The 20,946-nt window shown below is 46.7% G+C and overlaps 4 protein-coding genes across 5 annotated transcripts; 1 reads left to right on the forward strand and 3 right to left on the reverse strand.

The window, feature by feature from the left end:
- Window positions 1-4,812: 4,812 nt before the first annotated feature.
- Window positions 4,813-6,039, reverse strand: LOC112875317 (chlorophyll a-b binding protein 5, chloroplastic). The gene is made up of 2 exons (XM_025939122.1): window positions 5,821-6,039; window positions 4,813-5,697 (listed from the first exon to the last, which is right to left on the reverse strand). Exons 1-2 carry the CDS (start codon window positions 5,952-5,954, stop codon window positions 5,046-5,048), a joined length of 786 nt encoding a protein of 261 aa, XP_025794907.1. The 5' UTR covers window positions 5,955-6,039; the 3' UTR covers window positions 4,813-5,045.
- Window positions 6,040-7,000: 961 nt separating this feature from the next.
- LOC112877884 (guanine nucleotide-binding protein-like NSN1) lies at window positions 7,001-11,959 on the forward strand. Of its 2 annotated transcripts, none has more exons than XM_025942258.1 (8): window positions 7,001-7,358; window positions 8,139-8,277; window positions 8,358-8,531; window positions 8,621-8,835; window positions 9,333-9,597; window positions 9,779-9,958; window positions 10,039-10,250; window positions 11,440-11,959. In XM_025942258.1, exons 1-8 carry the CDS (start codon window positions 7,092-7,094, stop codon window positions 11,782-11,784), a joined length of 1,797 nt encoding a protein of 598 aa, XP_025798043.1. In that variant the 5' UTR covers window positions 7,001-7,091; the 3' UTR covers window positions 11,785-11,959. The 2 variants fall into 2 exon arrangements, with proteins under 2 accessions (XP_025798043.1, XP_025798044.1); XM_025942259.1 differs by having other exon boundaries at window positions 8,211-8,277.
- Window positions 11,960-12,983: 1,024 nt separating this feature from the next.
- Window positions 12,984-16,718, reverse strand: LOC112874202. Its single transcript, XM_025937401.1, has 3 exons — window positions 15,183-16,718; window positions 14,114-14,289; window positions 12,984-13,603 (listed from the first exon to the last, which is right to left on the reverse strand). Exons 1-3 carry the CDS (start codon window positions 16,549-16,551, stop codon window positions 13,043-13,045), a joined length of 2,106 nt encoding a protein of 701 aa, XP_025793186.1. The 5' UTR covers window positions 16,552-16,718; the 3' UTR covers window positions 12,984-13,042.
- A 107-nt stretch (window positions 16,719-16,825) lies between these two features.
- LOC112874203 (FRIGIDA-like protein 3) lies at window positions 16,826-20,946 on the reverse strand. The gene is made up of 3 exons (XM_025937402.1): window positions 19,639-20,946; window positions 18,100-18,236; window positions 16,826-17,683 (listed from the first exon to the last, which is right to left on the reverse strand). Exons 1-3 carry the CDS (start codon window positions 20,771-20,773, stop codon window positions 17,147-17,149), a joined length of 1,809 nt encoding a protein of 602 aa, XP_025793187.1. The 5' UTR covers window positions 20,774-20,946; the 3' UTR covers window positions 16,826-17,146.

Genomic DNA, 20,946 nt, shown 5'->3' on the forward strand with positions numbered 1-20,946 from the left:
GACCGCAATAGATGAGGGGGTTATGTAGACTTCTTCCCTCTTTCATAGGATGCTTGAACAGTTACTGAGATATTATATTACAAATATCCTTGGAAAAAGATGTTGCTACAAATAATTGCTGTTTTTCTTTTTGAAAAAGGAAAAAGATAGTAGTGAAATGGCCGGAGAGGGGTAAAGCAACAAAGCAACGATAGCAACCACAACAACTTTTTGCTATCACAATGACAACAAAACTATCTACTGCGGCCGATTACCCAAGCTACCACACGCGTCACACGACCTGCTAGCACCAACCCACCGCCGGTCTTCGCACCACTGGCCTCCAATCCGCCGCCACACTGCGGCATCGTTGCAAACATTGAACGGTCTGCCCCACCCCCCCCCCGCGCAGCTGCACCATGTCACCCTGCCTGCCTAGCTCCGCTGCTCGCTCCGCCGCCGTCCGTCGTTGCCAGCCTAAACGCTGACAATATGCAGGCGATAAACCGGTGAGGTAATGTGACAATATGCAGGCGTCGAAACATTGTGTCTTGTGCAATTAATTCACTCGTTATTTTCCTTTTATAATAAGAAAAATGATTGTCCCATGCGTGTGGCGGTAAGTTGAGCTTCGTACTAGGCGTCGTTAACCTACAGAAGCAGAGAAGCTCGGTGAGTGAGCCTTATCTAGCTCTAAATTAACCAATCATCCAAGCTTACTTGGAGTCTTGTGTCCATCTCCTTGTTTATGGTTGAATACAATGAACTTCTTTATCCTGGGTAGCCAATAGCAGCCCGCAGTATCCAAACATGCCCTGCTAATTCCCTGCTACGATCCTGACCGTACGTACCCAACCTTTCCATGCATGCTCCAGTATTTTAATGTACTGCGGCTACCGCTTCTATTCCTGGCTTCAGCAATAATTTAAGCATATTCACCTTAACATTCTAGAGAGAGAGAGAGAGAGAGAGAGGATATGTTGGTGGTAATTTTTTAAGGGCAGGTTGATGGGAGCGAGTAATTTTTTAAGGCAGATTGATGGGAGCGAGTAATTTTAAAGGCGAGAGCTCGAGGAAGGAGGTTGGTGATAGGGCAGCGGCGTGGGTAGAAGCCGCTAGTTAAAGGGGAGGCTCCATATCGGCGGCGACATTCCCTTGTCGCGGCGCCGGTGGACGCGAGCGGCATGCGTGCACCGGCAGAGCGCTTGCGTTGCGATCGCAGCCCTCGTGTCCCCATCCATGGGTCGCTCGCTCGCGCTCTGTGCTGGCTGGCGTCGGGGTTCGGTTGCCCCCTAAAGCGCCGCCCTTCCCGTGCATGCCTTGCCTAGCGACCGCCCTCTCCTTTCTCTCTCATGGCCTTTTCCTGCCGCTCCCCTCGCTCCCATCTTTTCGACTTGCTTTCGCGGCCCGGGCACGCATGCCGATGAGAAGCCGTCGTCGTTGCCGGCGCAAGGGAACGCCAACTAGAGGATGAGAAGCCGAAAGAGAAAGGGGGGAACGGGAGTTGATGCCGATGCATGGCTGATGGCTCGCTCCATCATCGACAGGCATCTTTATTTCTTTCTGTCTGTCTGTCATTTTTGACTGCTATGCTATGGTACGCGCTGGTGCGTGCGCACTGCTGGAATTTGCAGAGATCATAATCTGCTAATTATCTGTGTGAATTAGTGATTCTTAGGAGATCCTGCTTCGAGTTTCTTCACACCTTCACTCCATCAGATTTGATCGTTGGAGGCACGCATCATTGCTCACTGGAGTTTTCCATGAATTTTTCCGCACCAGGAACTACCGTTTGCTCATTCATTCAGCAATCTTTGCAGGAACAGATAAAACTTGTTGCTATTACTACGGTGTTCCAAAGATGACCTACTAGCTAGTAGTAGGGGATGATTTTGATGCCTCATCAATCTGTCTGGTCTTGATCAGTGGCAAAAGCCGTGATGCATGCAAGCGCACATCTTGCATGCGTTGCATGCAAAAATGTCGATCGTACACAAGGAAATGACACATATATATGGTAAAGTGTGAACCCTAAAAGCCCGTTGCTTTATAGGAAAGTGAAAGCCAAAGGTGATGGATGGATAGTTTTGTTCGTGGCTCGAGGAGGATGTGCCCTAGTTGGTGGGGGAGTGCCTTGGAAAATTTACATGGCTGATGAGTCGATAGATAAAGATTAGATGCGGCAAAGTACCTCCATTGGGATGCTTCTGCCTACGTGTGGCACCGTGCGCGAGGGATGCATGCAGCTCTCGGTAAGGACACTCCGCGAGCTGCCCAACTCTCTATCTGAAACCGTACCTCATGGCGCATCTCAGCTTAGAGAGAGAGTAGCACATTCCGACCTGTAGCTCATGGCGCATTAGGTTTGGAAGAGAGGGAGAGAGATTTAGAGGGGGGTTGTTCTTGTTCCTACGATGTGTCGTCCCGCGTCCGTACATGCGCTTCATGTTGACAGGTGCCCGGCTCTTCCTTTGACCACGCATGCAGGGAACGTCTACTTGCTTGTCCTGTTTGCTTGCTGTACCATGAACTACTTACTACTCTTGTACGGTGTCTGTGAACTTGCAAGTGCTAAGGACAAGGAAACACATGCACGAAATGGAGTGCGTGTACACACTATTCATGCGTACCATGGACCACCAATTACTAACTAGTGGTTACATTTAAAAGTTTTGTTAGACCAAACCATGCATTTTATAGGAAAAAATCCAGTTTACACTCTCGAACTATGGTAAAAATCTGATTTCAACATTCAACTATAAAAACAGATAACAAGGTATATCCAGCTGTCGAAACCGGATAAGTTTGACCATTTAGGTAATTTCAAAGATGGTTTTATATTTTTTTTAAAATAAAAAATTCTACTTAGATCTAAAAAATCAAAACTAAAAACTAATTCATTTTAAGTGAGAAAAATATGAAACTAGTACCAAAATTTTTCTAAAAATATAACCTATCTACTGTTGTTGCTCTATTTGTTTCTTCTTCATAAAAAATAATAGGTCTAACTACGAGCAAACAAATATTAGGAACATGAAAAAAATGGATATGAATAATTGACGAGTGCCAATAGTTAGGTTACATTTTTAGAAAAATACTAGCACCAGTTTCATATTTTTTTATTTAAAATAAATTACTTATGAATTTTTTTAGTTTAAACTTGAATATTTTAAATTTTTCAAAAATAAAAAATCACCTTTAAAACCATCGAAAGGGCTAAATTTGTCCGGTTTTGATAGTTGGATGGCCTCAGTTATCCAGTTTTGTATTTAAAGGTTGAAAATTAAATTTTTATGGTAGTTCGAGAGTGTAAATTGGACTTTTTCCTTTTCTATATGTCACATATCCCCTTACCCTGCAAGTATGAGCATCTTCTAGTTCGTGGATGAGGAGATCCATTCCAACTCGCCAATTGGTTGCGGAAATATGGTTACTTAAAGAGTTAAATTTAGTGTTGTACTAATTTCTCTCTATTTTTTTTCAAACCGGTCTTACCCAAATTTCCATTTCGCACATGGAAACATCCATTCTTAGTCATTCACAGAAAAGGGGTAATTAAACGATAAGAGAGGTATGATAGAACCAGGTAAAACAGAAGAAATCATAGGCAGAATGATAAGAGAGGTATGATACAACCAGGTAAAGCATATGAATATCGTAGCTACGACATACATAGGCCCGGAAGGAAAGCTTTATTGTCTAGTCTTGAACCTAATAAACCTCCGTCAGGCAACTAGCAAGCATAGCTGACAGCCTGACAAAACAGAGCTCCTAATCAAGTGATCATACAGTATGATGCAACCAGGTGAAAACAGAAGAAATCACAGGCAGAATGACTTGGTTTCTGCCCGGCTCAAGGCTGTTCAACCGATCATTCTTTCCCTGCATGCTCTGTTTCTTTCCATCAAAGCATGCTCTGTTTCTGATTTTGCACTGACAAAACAGTTTCTTTCCATCAAAGCATGCTCTGTTTCTGATTTTCCAAATTTCCAAGCATATAGATCACTGCAACCCCCAAAGTGTGAATCGCTTTGTGGTTTGCAACAAAGATTCAATACATGGGCTATTAGTCATGCAGTTCCGGAGTTGCGATTTAGATAAAAAAAATTGAGATCGAAGTTGTACTCATATTCGTTTTCGCAGAAGGATAGGTGGTATGTGGTAACAATAGCCAAACCAGCCAGCATGTAACTGACACAACCATAGTTAATTAGGTAAAGAACACTAAAGTAGAAACTATGAGCCTGTTTGGATTGCTCAAGCCGTTTAGATATGTACTAGCATTTTTGCTTTTTTTAGTCTTCATTAAGAAAAAAGCTACACTATTAATAATTACTAATTAGGGAGTGTTTAGATAGTATATATGATTGGGATTTTGGTTTAGGGCCTATTTGGGCAAGGCTCTAGATCCGGGATCTTCTGGGTGAAGCCCACCCAAACAAAACGGCTCTATGTTTTCTATATTGGTTGAATCCATGGATCGAGCACGCTTCATAATCCAACCCGGGATGAGAGATCAGGACTCCCAAAATGTGCTATGGCTGATCCTTGAAGTTCCTTTGCTGGTTGGCCCCTTAGAAACCACAATCCCCCAAACACAAGAGATCAGGACTCCTAAAATGTGAAGTAAGATATATGCTTGCCGCGTTTTATGCATGATACTTAACTGCGTGCACGAGTGCTCAGTGAAGTGACTAACTGAAAGGTTCTTGCTCTCTTAGTCCCGTTTATCAGTTAGACCCAAGCATGCAGGTTGCCCATTACCTTTTTGTTTTCAGGACAAGCTCACAGACCCTACTACAGAGTCTGAATTTGTGAAGGTTGAGGAGTCCATGATCTGAAGTGCACAAGGACATCGTTGGACCCAAGTATGAATGGTACACGGACACCATTGATCTGACACATGCCGCATCTCTGTGCGTAGTTTACAATTTTACATCACGTGCAGGCAGAGGCAGCTGCTGATCTGATCTGATCTGAATCTGACGAGCACACAGAGCATACGCCGGCGCGTGCAACTACTACACGCCTACTGCACTCGACAAGCAGAGCGGAGCGGAGCGCATTCAGTTGCCGGGGACGAAGTTGGTGGCGTAGGCCCAGGCGTTGTTGGCGACGGGGTCGGCGACGTGGTCGAAGAGGTTCTCGATGGGGCCCTTGCCGGTGACGATGGCCTGCACGAAGAACCCGAACATGGAGAACATGGCGAGGCGGCCGTTCTTGAGCTCCTTCACCTTGAGCTCCGCGGCGGTGTCCGGGTCGTCGGCGAGGCCCAGCGGGTCGAAGGCGCCGCCGGGGTACACCTTGTCGAGCCCCTCGCCGAGCGGCCCGCCGCCGACGCGGTAGCCCTCCACGAAGCCCATGAGCACCACCTGGCACGCCCAGATGGCCAGGATGCTCTGCGCGTGCACCAGGTTAGGGTTCCCCAGGTAGTCCAGCCCGCCCTCCGAGAAGATCTGCGCGCCGGCCTTGAACCACACGGCCTCGCCGAACTTGACGCCGTTCTTGGCCAGGATCTCCGGGAACACGCACCCCAGCGCGCCCAGCATCGCCCACCGGGAGTGGATCACCTCCAGCTCGCGGTTGCGCGCGAACGTCTCCGGGTCGGCGGAGAGCCCCGCGGTGTCCCACCCGTAGTCGCCGGGGAACTCGCCGGTCAGGTACGACGGCGTCTGCTCGGAGAACGGGCCGAGGTACTTGGGGCGGTCAGGGCCGTACCTGCGCGCGGAGCACGACGTACGCCATTCATTCATGTCAGCGATCGATCGATGATCGGCAAAACACGTAGGCAGATGATGCTGATGCGCCGTCCATGGAGGAGCAAATTAAAGGAGCACGTACCAGATGCTCTGGGGAGCGCTCTTGACGGTGCGGCGCATGGTGATGCGGCCGCCGGCATCGGCGCCGCCGGCGGGGCGGGAGACCAGGGCCTGCCCGAGGAAGCTGGTGGTCTGGTGGAGCGCCGACGCGGCCATCTTCAACTCTGCGTGTCCGGCGAGCACGACGCGCGCGCTGGTCACAGTGAGAATGTTCGGCTGAGTGGTGGTGGATGGGAATGGCCGGCGCCGGAGGAGATCTTTATACGGCCGCCGACTGGTGGACGCGCGGCGGGACTGGTGGACGCGCGGCGCGCCACGTCCGCGGCGAGCCCATTGGCTGCCGCCGCGCCCCCTGGATATCGCGCGCCCCGGGCGCCCAATGGCCGGCTGCCAGGTGGAGGCAAAGATCGCCTCGCCCAAATCCAAAGCTATCTGGACCAAACAAGCAGCTCAGGCATCACTGTCGTCGCAGAGGAGACTGTGGTGCGTGCGTACAAGCCGTTGTATTTTGTTACTCCTACCGTCCTACTCGCCGCTTCTTGTGAAAACGTTGTGAGGTTGAAGTTTCGAAAATATCGTGGTCCTTTTGGCTCACACAGTTATGTTTTATCTGTGAGCTGTCCCTATCCTTTTGGTTCAGATAATTATCTCTAGGGGACTGTAAGCCAAAGGATGAAAATTTGCAAAATATGCCCAAGATTTCATAGTAAATTCACGTTAGATATTATCTTTGTTTTCATGTTGTTGGCTTAAGAATGAATGAATGGTCTCAACAGGAAAAAATACATTCAAAATTTTCAAACTCAAACAACATATCTCACACACCCTTCCCCTGCCAATTGTACGTGAGAAAATGACCGGTCCATACCTCAGAGTAGCATTGTTAGTGTTACCCTCCTTGTTCAAATTTCAGTCATCTAATTCCAGTGCACACTGCACACTAATCTCGGTGGCAAAAAGCACCGGCACTACATATAGGAGAGGTTCAATGTCTTTCGTATTCTATTGGTAAAAATGTGGAATCTATTTTAAAATAGTTTTAATAGTGCATTCAGAAAGAAAATTGCTAAATGTTACTTTTGGGATCTGGGCCGGGTCTCCACATGGACCAAATATTTGGGCCTGTTTGGAAGGCCTACATTGTCAATGGGCCGCCCATTCACCAGCTGACGCTGCCAAGCCCACCACCACGCCCGTCGCCTCGCCTCCGCTCCCGACTGCCCAGGTCGGCTAGTCCCTGGCTCCCTGCCCTTCCTCTCCCCCTCACGAAGCGGAGGCAGCGGCGGCGGCAAGATGGTGAAGAAAAGCAAGAAGAGCAAGAGCAAGCGCGTCACGCTGCGCCAGAAGCACAAGGTGCTGCGCAAGGTGAAGGAGCACCACCGTAAGAAGCGCAAGGAGGCCAAGAAGGAGGGCAAGGCGGGCCAGCGGAAGAAGGTCGAGAAGGACCCCGGGATTCCCAACGAGTGGCCCTTCAAGGAGCAGGAGCTCAAGGCGCTCGAGGCGCGCCGCGCGCAGGCGCTGCAGGAGCTCGAGCTCAAGAAGGAGGCTCGCAAGGAGAGGGTATGTCACCGGCCTCTCCATACCTCCATCAGTCAATCTGTTTTTATCATTGGTGATATGCCCGTTTCAAAAAAGAAGAAGAAATCATTGGTGATATGCATGCTGTTAGTTCGTGTCAGGAGCCAATACTATATATTCAGTCTCACAGCCAAATTCACCCTCTTGTTGCTTTAATTTCATCCTGCAAATATCTCTTTCTTAGATGCTTTGGTAGTTAGTGTGCATTGTGAATATCACAATTGCTATCTTCAGTTTCGATTCAACCATGTCATCAGATTCATTGCTGTGCATTTCTGGATAGCAACAACTCAGGTGTGGTCGTGTGGACGCAATGCACTAATGTAGATAAACATACCATTCGGTAGATGGCCTGCTATATAATTGGTGTCTGCCTTGATACTTTTGGCTCTAATTCTTGTTGTCTATTACAAAAAGAAAAAGAATTTAAAAAACATCTTTCTCTCTGTATTCTATATTTCGTTTGTGAAATTTCGACCATTGTTTTAGTGGTTGGGTCTGATTGGTAGTGAGTATCGTAGGATGGCGCTAAATACATTTTCTGTAAAACTTTTGCATTCACTTTGTTACAATCATGAACTTTCGTTATACTTGACTGAGCAATGATTAAATATTGCCACCCTTTGCTAGGCTAGGCAGGTGAACTACGTGTAATTTCTTCCTATAAGATTCATTTATGTTCTTTGTTTAGTGTTATAGATATCTATTTTATTTTCCCTTGTGGGGGTTGAACAATGGTACACTTTGTGGCCTCCTTCTTAGGCTCGGAAGAGGAAGCTTGGGTTGCATGAGGATGAGGACATTGCTAATTTGGTCTCTGTAGCTTCTGCGCAGGGCAGTGAGTTTGCACAAAAAGATGCAGAAAAAGAGAATGCTCCTTTAGCAGTGGCAAAGAACCATGGTAAAGTTTTTGTCTCTCATTGGTGATTTAATTGGCCCACTTGATGCAGTTACATTAATTTACTAAAGATGTGCCCCCAGATCATTCAGAGAGGTCTTTCTATAAGGAGCTTGTTAAAGTAATTGAAGCTTCTGATGTGATTCTTGAGGTTCTTGATGCAAGGGACCCATTGGGAACCCGTTGCATCGACATGGAAAATATGGTTAGGAAGGCTGACCCAAGCAAACGGATTGTTCTACTTCTGAACAAGATAGGTATTATGCAGCGCTTTATTAAGTTTAGAGTTTACTCTTATGATGATCTATGTCTTCCTACATCTCAATTGCTGATTCTTGAATTCTAGATCTTGTTCCCAAGGAGGCGGTGGAGAAATGGCTTACGTATCTAAGAGAAGAAATGCCAACTGTTGCATTTAAGTGCAATACCCAAGAGCAGAGGACCAAGCTGGGATGGAAATCTTCAAAACTTGATAAAGCAAGCAACATCCCACAAAGCAGCGATTGTCTTGGTGCTGAGAATCTAATCAGATTACTCAAGAATTATTCCAGAAGCCATGAGGTAAACGATCATACTGTTCTGAGATAATGTTATGCATATCTAGCTTCACTCATCTCTCATCTGGTTCACAAGTTGATTATCTTTAAGACTTCTTTGTTGATTTTTATTCTGCAGTATCCTGTGTGCTTCACCACTTGACTTCATTATAATTGGACCATCGCTTCCTCTTTCTTTCTTATGTGCCCTACTTTGCGTGAACCATATTACCATGTCGAAAAAAATTAACATAATCCTTTTGATTTTCATGGGCAAGCTTCCTAATTTTGTATCTGGGTCTAGTTACTTAATGTATGTGGTTGTTTTACTTTTGTATGCAGTATCTTATCATGGTGGTTTGATTAATCATGTTTCCCTGCTTCAGTTTCTAGCTTGTTGGGCTTCAGTAATCCAAACTTTTATTGCTCCTGTAGCCATTTAAATGTGTATATAGTGCTCTATTTTTTAGTGCTTTTTTTTTTTGCCCTTTTAGTTAAGTTTTGTTATTGGTGTGCTTGCAGCTCAAACTGGCAATTACAGTGGGCATTGTTGGGCTTCCTAATGTTGGCAAGAGCAGTCTGATCAACAGCTTGAAGAGGTCCAGAGTGGTTAATGTTGGTTCCACTCCAGGGGTTACTAGATCAATGCAAGAAGTTCAGTTAGACAAGAAGGTGAAGTTGTTGGATTGTCCTGGTGTTGTTATGCTCAAATCTTCTAACAATGGTGTGTCTGTAGCCCTTCGCAACTGCAAAAGAGTTGAGAAAATGGAAGATCCAGTCAGCCCTGGTAAGGCTATTTTACATGTTTCTCTGTCATTTCTGTTAGCTTTGCTGAAGTTTTTCATTGTTTCTAGTTAGTCCTGTTATTGCTCTATTTCGTTGATAATTAGATTGTACACAATGTGACTAAAAGTGCAATACTTGACATGTTTCATTTTTTATTCTCTATCTATTTTTAATGCTTCTAGTTAAGGAGATCCTAAGTCTTTGCCCACATGAGAAGCTACTGTCTCTGTACAAGGTGCCAAGCTTTAGTTCAGTTGATGATTTCCTTCAGAAAGTAGCAACACTCCGGGGGAAATTGAAAAAAGGTGGTGTAGTGGATGTTGAAGCTGCTGCAAGAATCGTGCTTCATGACTGGAATGAAGGTATGGGTGTATGGTTGATATTTTTTAAACTAACGTTTTAATTATTTATGTCTATAATGATCTGACCATCTTGTTTTTAGGTAAAATACCATATTATACACTGCCACCTAAAAGAGATGCTGGGGAGGACTCAGATGCAGTGATTATTTCAGAAGCTGGGAAAGAATTTAATATTGATGAAATTTACAAAGCTGAGTCTTCATATATTGGTGGTCTAAAATCTATCGAGGATTTCCATCATATTGAGATTCCACCAAATGCCCCACCGGGGATCGATGAAGAGATGCTGGAGGTAATATGTTTTACCGTAGTGGTTTTCCCTAAATTCAGCTGATTATTTACTATGGTAATAAGTATATTTGATACGCAGTTTTGTTCCTTGTGATTGTTAGTTCCTTGTAAATTTGAAGTCATTGTATGTTTGAGGTTGTGTTTGGTTAGGCTGTGGCTTTTGGAAAAACTGTTGTGAGCTGTGGGCTGTGGAAAAGCTGCTGTGAAAAATCTGCTGTGGGTTAGAGCAGCTATGAGCTGCGGGAAAATGTGTGCTGTGTGCGATGTCGGGGCGGCCGGGGTGGTGCGGCCTTGGGCGGGCGGCGTTGGGGTGGGGCGGCCGGGGTACTCTGGATCCGCGGCGTCGGGGCAGCGCGACGTCGGGGTGGCCGGGGTACTGTGGATCCGCGGCGTCGGGGCAGCGCGACGTCGGGGCGGCCGGGGCGGCGTGGCGGCGGGCCCGGGGGGCGGGCAGCGCAGGGCGGGCCGGGGCACGGCGGCGCAGCCTTGGAGTGGGGCGGCGCGGCGGCGGGTCCGGGGGGCGGGTGGTGCGGCGGCGCGGCGGGGCGGGGCGGGGTGGGCGGGGCGGCGGGCCGGGGCAGGGAGGCGCAGCGGCAGGCGGCGCCGGGCGGGGGGCCGGAGGAGGGGGGCTGGTTGCGGGATGGGAACGGAGGCGGGATAGAGCGGATAGGGACGGAAGGTGGGATAGAATGAACCTTTTTTTTTCATAATCAGTGGCAGGTGGGTAATTTTTTGCCCCAAAAGCCACCGAAAGCAGGGGGTAGGTGCTTTTGCATTTGTACTACGGCGAAAGCTGCTTTTGGGCAAAAGCACTTAGGGCGTTTAAGTCCTTTGGTTGGCTTTTGGCTTTTGCAAAAGCAAAAGCAGCAACCAAAGGCACCCTGAGTTCATGTCTGTGTGGTTCCTGGCGTGGTCTCAGCTCTGTATACTCAGGTAGGAGATTTCAGTGATTCTGTTTGATCCACAAAATTTTTAATCATCTGTGGATAATGCTTGTAAGCAGCATACTCATGAACTATCATGATTTTGAAAGTTAGTGCATGCTGTTCTGGGGAGGACACTCTTGGGGAATTCTCTGAAATTTTTTGTCCATTCGGCGATGTAAATCATGTGGGTGTATTTCATGCCAATGTGCTTTGTTGCAAAAAAAAAATATTTATTGGTGTAAAATTCTTGTCTCCACTAAACAGGATGGCAAGAAGCCGAGCGAACCTGTCCAGGAAAGCCGTGAGGAGTTGATGTCTGATGCAAACGACCGTGAAGGAAGCAAGGCAAGCAGTACTAGCAGACAGCACGACAAGCTTTACACTGCCGAGGGCATGCTTGACCCTCGAAAGAGAAAAGCAGAGAAGAAAAGGCGCAAGGCAAACAAGTTCAGCGTGCTGAACGACATGGATGAGGACTATGATTTTAAGGTGGATTATCAAATGAAGGATGATGCAGCTGATGGCGAGTACGATGAGAGCGATGAGGCAGCAGCCGATGGTAAAGATGACGTAGATGAAGATAAGGAGAATGACCTGATGACCGCATGAAATAATGTAGCCCCTTCAATGTGTTTTGAGTGCCAAAAATGAGCATGTGGTGGGTTGCAAAATTAACCCACGAAAGTTTTATGCTCAGTTTGTTTGAAATGAGAAGATGATAGATGTTAACTGTTATTAAACCTCTATTTGAAATGAGAAGATGAGTAGGCTTGTCTATGTTTCACTGGGTGTGCATTTTCTGTTTGGTAACATGGTAACACCTAAAAAGGTGGTAACTGTTCTTCCGAAAAGAATTTTTGTTGGAAAATTCTTCAACTCCTGAATTCGATGACATCTCGATTATCAAATTAGTAGCGTACTCAAAAACTGAAGCAACGTGGCACAAAATAATGTAGTTCAGGCACACATAATCACTTGCACCAGATACATGCGTTTTTAACACACTCCTTAGGTCGGCCCTGTTTTGCCCCATTCAAACAGGCATGGTATTCATTCAAATTTCAAACCAACCAATCTAAACCGGTTCCCTCCCTGTTTTGAACTGTCAGGATGGCGAAAAAGACTGTGTTCTGACCGAATAATGAAGTTCTTGAGTCTTGGAGCGTGCTGAGAAAGTGAGAAGACTAGGCCGAAGCCGCTTTATTACAATATGTTACCCAGTTCGCTGGAGATGGAGCATGTCCATGGCGAGATTACTCGTCTTAAGGAGTTAAGGTAGAAGGCCCAGAATTTGAATTACACTGATTTGATTGAAGCTTATTGGTGCAAAACTGTTGCCTCGTTGCTTTCTACTTGCTTGGTATACTCTGAGTCGTACAAAACTCTAGCACGTGAGTCATTTACATGAATGTATTGTTTGCAACTTTTTTTTTCTATAGACATGTAAAAAAAAGCTAGTCTGTGTGCTCTGTATCTAACATTCAGAGGTATCAAATTCAGTCTCAAGTTTTGTTAATCTTCTATATGAACCCAATTAAGAAATTCCACGTTAGAATAGGTGCCATAGAGCATCCAGAAAGATCAGTTATGATTCCTCAGGTTTCTGACAAACTAACATTTCACAGTTCAGAGAATCATATTTCAGTAACAACTTGATAACATATGAAGTATTCAGGCGTCAGTAATGTCAACTTGTCAAGATAACTGCACATAGCATAGCATATACACTAGTCATAATCCGTAAACCACGGCAAGTTTTAATCAGTGCAGGTCCAGTATGAAAAGCTAAGCAAAACCAGGCAGCACTGAACAACTTGATCTTCTGTTTTTGACGATCAGTTTAGGCAAACAATCACTTTGCCAACTACTACTCTGTACGTCGAGGCTGAAAACGATCATACGGACCAAAATATGGAGGAGATCTGGTACGGGCCGTGAATGGCGCTCTTCGAATTCCTGAAAATGGTTGGGCGCGCTGATTGTGAATTCCTGGCCTGACATATGAAGATAGCCTCGGGCGTTTACTCAGTTCCTGCTGTTTCTGCCTGCGCTGCTTTCTCTTCCGATTCTTATTACCTTGCTTTCTCCCTTTCCGGTTTTGACACACCCATCCTTGTTCTTGTTGATTTTGAGGGTGCTGTTGCTCCTCTTCTTCTGGCATTTGCTGCAGCTCTTGTGGCCTTTGCTGCTGCTGCTCCTCCAGTGGCATTTGTAGCTCGTGATACTGCTCTTGAAAATTGTGCTCCTGATGTGTACTTGAAATGAAGGCTGAAACACCTGCTAGACTTTGCTGCTTGTTTGCATACTTGTGTAACAAGTGGGTAATTTCTGCCTTGATGCTGTTACGATGGGCAGGATCGATATTGCAGCCATCAATTGCACTCCAAGAAAATATTAGAGCATGGACCTTTTTTGCCATCACTTGATTCTGCCCAAGGATGTTGCAACAGCGTTAAAACAGTTAAAAGTATTACATATCTATATCATTATGTGGAAGCAACAATTTATCCAGGAAGAGTTTATTTTCTTCTCTCTTTTTGAGAGAAAGGAAGATGTTCTGTAATTTTTTCTCATAAAGTGAGCAACACAGCTTGTTGAAAGAAAACAAAAATACATGTGAGGAACAACCTATCCTTTCATTGAGAAGAATGGCATCCAATACCTGACACAAACAGGATCCAAACCTCTTCTGGTGGCAGTGCTCGCCAAACCTAGTTTAATACCTCAACTGCACTGCTTTAAGATTTGTGAAAATTTAGCTTCTGAAAAGCATGAAATTGTGCTGTCTTTTTTTTATTAAAAAAATCCAGAACTTCTCAAAGTAAAAAAAAAAAGAGAAAACACTACTACACTAGTACAAGTGCTAAAATACATAAATGTTAAATTTCATATGTCTGATTAGCATAACTAGACATCCTTTCCAAGAAATAAAACTAACCAGAGACTCCAGTGTATAGCTTTCTTTGCTTAGTATGTCTTCAGCAGTCTTCTTGGCATTCTCAACGTAATCACTCATGATGGTAAGTGGAGGATATCTGTGTGTCAAATTGAACGTACGTGCCAATCTGATAGCATCAAGTGGCTGCCCATTTTCGATTAAATGATTGATTGAATCTGCAGAAGGATGAATTAAACATTAGCAGCAAAACTTGGCAAACCAATAGGAGAGTGGTATCCTTCCAGTTCCACAAGCTTTGTAATTAGCAAATTTAATATTGAGGTCTGTAAAAGTACAAAAACTTCAAAAGAGGCTCTACAACAAGAAATGACTGCAAATACGACACTGGAAGAAAAGGCAGCAACAGATCACATTTTTGTCAGATATGAAAAGCCGTATGCTTCCTAGATTAATAGAAGCTATTGTAGCTTGACATAAATCATATATAATCCAGGTGATCTGTGGCTGAAATGTGACAGTATTAGTACTAAACAAGCACAAATACTTGAGTGACTGAAATGTCAATTTGACCACAGCACCCATAAATGTGAATTTATCACTGAAAAAGAAGGAAAGTACATATCACTACACCGGAAGGGAATGAATTGAAATACTCCGCGGTTTGTTTCTCAATGCCACTGCATTCCAGTTATAACTTCGAGCAGCTAAAAATTGGCACCACACTAGCGCTTAAGCTATCATATATCCTAGTTTATCAGCCTAGAAATTTAGGGCATGCATATAGAGGGGGATGATACCTACAGATGGTCTCCTAACTTCATGGGCATCGTAGAGGGGCAGAAAAGGATGGATGCTACGGTTCATGCTTGAACTTTTCAGCGGTTAAAATGTGGTTAGCTGGGAGACAATTACGGAGAGCGTTGGTTGGTTGGCATCTACCTGAAGAGCAAGCTTATGCAATTCTGAGCAGTGTGATTTCTGAATCACAGTTCACAAGTTAACTAGAACATGCAGGTGAACATTCATCTGCACGCATTTGTGTCGTTGCATAGGTTAACTACAACATTTGAGGTAGTTAAATTGAGCAGTGAGATTCGCGGAACCATACCGGTCATCTTTTCGATCAGACCAAGGCGCTTGCAGAGCTCGACGCAGTTGTCCTTCATCTGGGGCGCGAGATTGCCAAAGAGACGGGTGATCTCATCAGCATCGAACTCCAGGACAATGTTGTAGGAAGCAAGGAAGGTGAGAAGGCCCCATCCGGCCATCCGGCTCATGTCCCTGCCACTCCAAGGCTTCCCGACCACCATTTCCTTCCAGTCTCTCGCCACCCGCTCGGCCTGCTCCAGCGCGTCCGCCGACGGCGCGGCGAGGCCGGGCACGCATTCTATCAGCGCGACGCAGTTTCCCCAGAACCTGTTCGTCTTGCGCACCGCCGAGGCCAGGAATCCCCCGACGGCGCGGACGAGGATGGCGTGCGGGTCCGCGGCGCCGAGCAGCGCCGGGAGGAACTCGCGCCGCGCGCGGAGGGAGCTCTTGCCGCTGAGGCACAGCAAGCCCACCAGCGTGGAGGGGTCCGCCGCGATGGCTCTCGTCAGAGCCGTCTCTTCGCCGCGGCCGACGGCTGTGGCGCGCGGACGCGGCAACTCCCCATCCTCCGGCTCGTCCTCGCCGTCGTCTCGGTTTGCGCTCGCGTTCGCTGCCTCCCCTTCCTCCATCATCTCGATATCGTCGTCGCCTAGCAGGGGAGACCCCATGGTCGCCCCCATGGCATCCTCCTCTTCGCCGTCGTCTCGCTCTCGGGACGGCACGATTGCCACCGGGAACTCCAGCCGCTCGCTCGCCGCCTCGTCACCTTCTCGTCCAGGAAGCGCAATGAATGCCTCCCGGACCTCCCCCTCCTCCTCCACGCGTTCCTGGTCCAAGGGCGCGCTCCAGCCCTCCTCCCCTTCCTCCGCATTGCTACCTTGTCCCTCCTCCCACGCGCCGCGCTCGCCGCGGCGTTCCCGGTCCTGCTCCTCCTCCGCCTCCCCTTCTTCCTCATCCTCCAGGTGCTCGACGACGTTATGAGTGCCTGGGCCCGCGTCGGCTGCGGCTGCGGCGTCGGCGGCGTGTGGGGTGCCGACCTCGAAGTGGCCGAAGCGGGCGGCCACGGACGCGAGGTGCGCGTCGAGGTCCTCCCAGCGTAAGGGGACGGGGACCGGGGAGCAGGCGGCGAGGCGGTCGAAGGCCTCCCGGAGGCGCCGCCTCTTGCCCTGCAGCGCGGCCTCGAGCTCCGCCTGCGTCGCCATCGCCGCCGCGGGCCGGGTGGGAGCGGGAACCGGCGGCAGCGACGTGGGCGTTGGTTGGAACTGCATTTCGCTTCGCGTGACCACCACCTCCACTTGGCTTTTCGGTTTTTGGGTTCGGCAACGCAACGACAAATACAATTTGCACCGTCTGATTCGCAAGCCTCTCTGCCGATGCCACTGGATCATGAGCTGTTCACTCCGTGAGTGATTTTTCTTTTTCAATTACGTACGTGCCACACCTTCCTCCTCTAAACGGAAAGGAAAACGATGCCACTCCTATGCTTGACAATGTGCGTGCATTGCATACACCAGTCTACGAAGTTCTTCAGCAAGACCAACGCGAGCGATTGGCAACTGCTCCAAATTTGTAGGCACATGTTAGTATGTTACGAAAAGAATCGCCAACTCAACATGGGGGTTCACTATAGCAAACGAACAAAAAACCACTGATGAGATGACAGAACAAACCAACATCAGGCTGTTTCATTTTGTTTCTTTCTTCCAGGGAAGGACCAAGCCCGAATTTCGTTGCTTTTGGGTAACGAAATTACAAGGTTTCTCGACACAGTTTCCAGCAAAAAGAAGTTAAACCAACTACGGAAACCTCTATACAGGGCTCAACTCCGCGGGGCAAACCTTCATAGATGCACTCTACGACCAAGACAGACTAGAACCGAACAACGACAGGTTTATTTACAAGCTGGATCCCCGAATAGCAGATCACAGCCAAAAGACAGCTGTTTCATTGTGTTACTAAGCAATCCAGTGCAGAACTTGTATGCTATCTGGGACAGAACGCAGGGTGAGGGGGGAAGGACAAAATGGCGGAACCATGTACTGAGGTGGTTGATGGCCTTCCTTGAGCTCCAGGCCAACCTGGCTGGGCAGGGTAACTGTGAATTCCAGGCATAGCGGCATACGGTGGACACCCAAAGTTTTGGATCTGAGCTACATTTGGAACCAGAGGAACGGTGGGTGTTGGTAGATTAAGAGTAGCCTGCCTTGGTCGTTTGGCATCCTGTTGCTGCTGTGTCACTTGCGCTATATTTTCTTGTTGAAGCAGTGGATGTTGCTTCCCTTGAATTAACTTGTTTTGATTCAGTTCCTGCAGCTGCTGACCATGTTGTCCCTCGTGGCTCTCCTGCTCCTCTTTCTTGCGCTTCTTGTTGATCTGCTTACGCTTCTTTGCATATTCACCTAGCAGATATTTAATTTGTGCCACGATAGCACCGCGTTGGCTAGAATCAACGAGTTCCTTCTCAGCTAGATGACGTGCAACCCACAGAGTCTTTTTAACTTCCTTCGGTGTAGCCAAGTTCTGCACATAGGTAGATGCAAAACCATCAAACTAACAGAAAACAATGTAGAAGACCCACCTATTGGTGGAGTGGAGTAGTTTTGAGAGTTCAAGTGCACCCAGTGCAATTCAAATCCAGAGTCCACCCACTGCAATTCAAATCCAGACGCCACATCTATACACAAGCATGAATAACTCATGTGGTGATGCAAGTGCGGTATGTGTACATGCGCAAGTCTTCCCTACTTCCTTGTAAATGTAAATAAAGGGAGGAAAAAAAGTAAAAGCAAATTTGTTGGATCAATACACATTTACATCTACAACAGAACTTGTTCCAAATTCTGTGGTGCTATGTAAAAATTAGAAAATTACTACCCCCAACTAAGGTGATCACGAAATACTTTTGTTTTTAGAGTCATATAAGGGATAGTGCATACCAAAGAACTATGCTTGACCTTTTCAATTAATCCCTTCAGAAGAGAAAATAGAGGATATGTGTCCTCCAAATTAAAAGCTTGTACCATACGAAAAGCTTCGATATGTTGCCCATTTCCAATCAGATAGTCAATTAAATCTGCAGAAAAGATGAAGGCAGGAAGAAAATATTAATAAGCAGGCCAACCCTTGCACTGCAAATGAGGGAGAGACATGGAGATAAATGTCTACAGCCCTGTTAAAATAAAAAGGAAATGCATACAACATAGATGCTAGTACATTTAATATTGTCTAGCAGTACATAAAAACAGTAGCGAAAGTCCAAATGATGGCTCAGCAGTAAGCATACAAACATGCATTAGCAGCAACAGACTATCAACTGATGTCCGTACTGATATTGTTCCTAAGCAAGATATAGTTTCAAACCAAAATTCACCAAGCATATCCATATAAATTATACCATTTGGGCTGATATCATGTGAGATTCAATCGATTAAATGAAATAGTTTTTTTTTCACAGAATTCAGGCTTTTTCATGCACTGTATTTACAAATGACAGGCTGGCAGCAAAGGGAAGCATGTAAGTACTCTTCCAGGGAACAGCATCATTAAGGCTCAACACCAAAGAACCACACGGTGAACATAGTTGTTGCAAATGCTTTCATCAATCACTCTTTGTTCACAAGTCTAGCATGCCCCAGATTAGTGACGAGTATATTTTCATATATCACTAAAATAATCGTTGGATGCATATTGTATATATTCTGGACAGATCTTTGATACTTATATTGACTATTAAACTGGTGAATCCATTGGGAATCATCAAAAGCCCCTTAGCAGCCAGGCACATCTTCATATATGTCCAACAAGAAGCACAATGAGTCTCAATTAGAATTTAAGAATTCAAAAGAAGATAGGTAACTTTCTTAAGTGTTTAATGTGAAATTCAGGGTACAAGGATCAGAAAGGTTGAGACCTACCACCTGGTGATGTCTGAGATGCTGCTATCAATGGTGAAATAAAGGTGCTGTGTCTAGAAAGTAGAAACAAAAAAAGGTTTTTGCAGCCTTTCCAATTGGTTTTTGGCCCACAACATTTCATATATCTATTATGAACGAATAACCTGCTTGCAAGAAGTATTTCCCAAGCTTTTTCAAGATTGTGGTCATTAGTAGTTAAGCTGCTATGGTTCTGTAAGCTTGACAAACATTATTGAAAAGTCCATAAAAATGACAATTCTGTAAACTATAAAATGTAGCACATCAAACATGGAACAGTAATGGCATTATTCATTTCCATGTCTTTTCAGTTGTTCAGTGATAGCCAGAAAAGAGGCGTTAAAACTTATGCATATATATCAAACATCCAAGGCACAATATACACAGTAGCTATTCCCCATCAAACAGTGGAGATGAGAATTGATAATATCATATATCAATAGAATGTGAATATGTGCTTGCATAACATAGACTGGGCAGAATTGCAGAAAGACAAAACACTAAACATACTATAACTAAGAATGGAGAAAGATACATCCATACCTGTGATCCTATCTGTGAGCCCAAGATCCTTGCAAAAGTTGACAGTGTTTTTCTTATTATTTTTATGATGGACCATAGCAAAGATACGGATGATCTCATGAATATGGAATTCAGATACAATATCATAAGATATGAGGAAGTGGAGAAAGCCCCAAGCAGCCAGCAGATCAAGTTCCCCACGAGAACCCTTCCTGTCGATCATTTTCTTCCAATCTTTTGCCACCAGCATGGCCTCCTTTATTGTGTCTGTAGAAGGTTTGGCAGATGCCATAGACAACCAACGAATCAGCCTGGCACATTTCAACCAGACCTTGGCAAACTTGAACTTCTTGCTGGATAGGAATATCTTGACCACTTGGAGAACAAGTGCCGCTGGATCTGGGGCATGGTGCAATGCATCCAGAAACTTTTTCTTGAGGATGCCACTGACACAGATCACGAACTGGGCCAGCATCCCTGCGTCCATTCTCTCACATGCCGCTATAAGATCCTTCCTCCCACATGGAGGAAGCCGTCCAAGCTGTTCTACAACCATCTCCTCTTCGGTATCCTGCTCCTCTTCTTTGTCATCCTGCACATCCTCGTCGACCTCCTGCATCTCCCCTTCAGCCTCATTGTCCTGCCCTGCAGATAGCTGGGTAGCCACTGCCTCCTCATCGGCATCCTGCTCCTCACCCATGCCGCCCTCATTGTCGTCCTTGGCCTGATTGCCGATGTTGGCATCCTGCACCACTTCCTTGGCCTCCTCCTTCACCTCTTCCTCCACCTCCTCCTCTTCTTCCTCTTCCTCTTCCTCCACCTCCTCCTCCTCTTCTTCCTCCACTTCTTCCACCACCACCTCCTCCACTTCTTCCTCCTCCTCCTCCACTTCTTCCTCCTCTTTAGCCCCTTCCTGGTTCTTACCAGCGTGGGCAGGGCGGGCGGCCTCGAGGACCCTCAGCTGTCGGAACCGGCGCGAGATGGAGGAGTGGATGGAGGAGACGTGGGCTTCGAGTTCCTCCCATGAGAAGGGGAGCGGGTAGGGCGAGCAGGCGGCGAGGCGGTCGAAGGCCTCGCGCAGGGCTTCCTTCTTCGCGGGGAGCTCGGCGATGGCCGCCTCCAGGCCCTCCGTCGGCATCATCGCCGGCGCCGCCATCCCCAGGGCTGGGTCGGGAGCGAAATCTACAGCATCAAAGACTTCCCCGGAGGGGGCGTCTATTCCGCATCAGCAGCGCACGCCGCTCGCCTTGCCACGCTAGCACAGCAGCGGTGGATGTTTTGCACGGCAGCGCTTGGGCGGCTGGGCCGGCCCCTCCGCCGCCGGAGCTG

Source organism: Panicum hallii, chromosome 9 (genome assembly GCF_002211085.1).
Source record: "Panicum hallii strain FIL2 chromosome 9, PHallii_v3.1, whole genome shotgun sequence".
Classification (NCBI taxonomy): domain Eukaryota; kingdom Viridiplantae; phylum Streptophyta; class Magnoliopsida; order Poales; family Poaceae; genus Panicum; species Panicum hallii.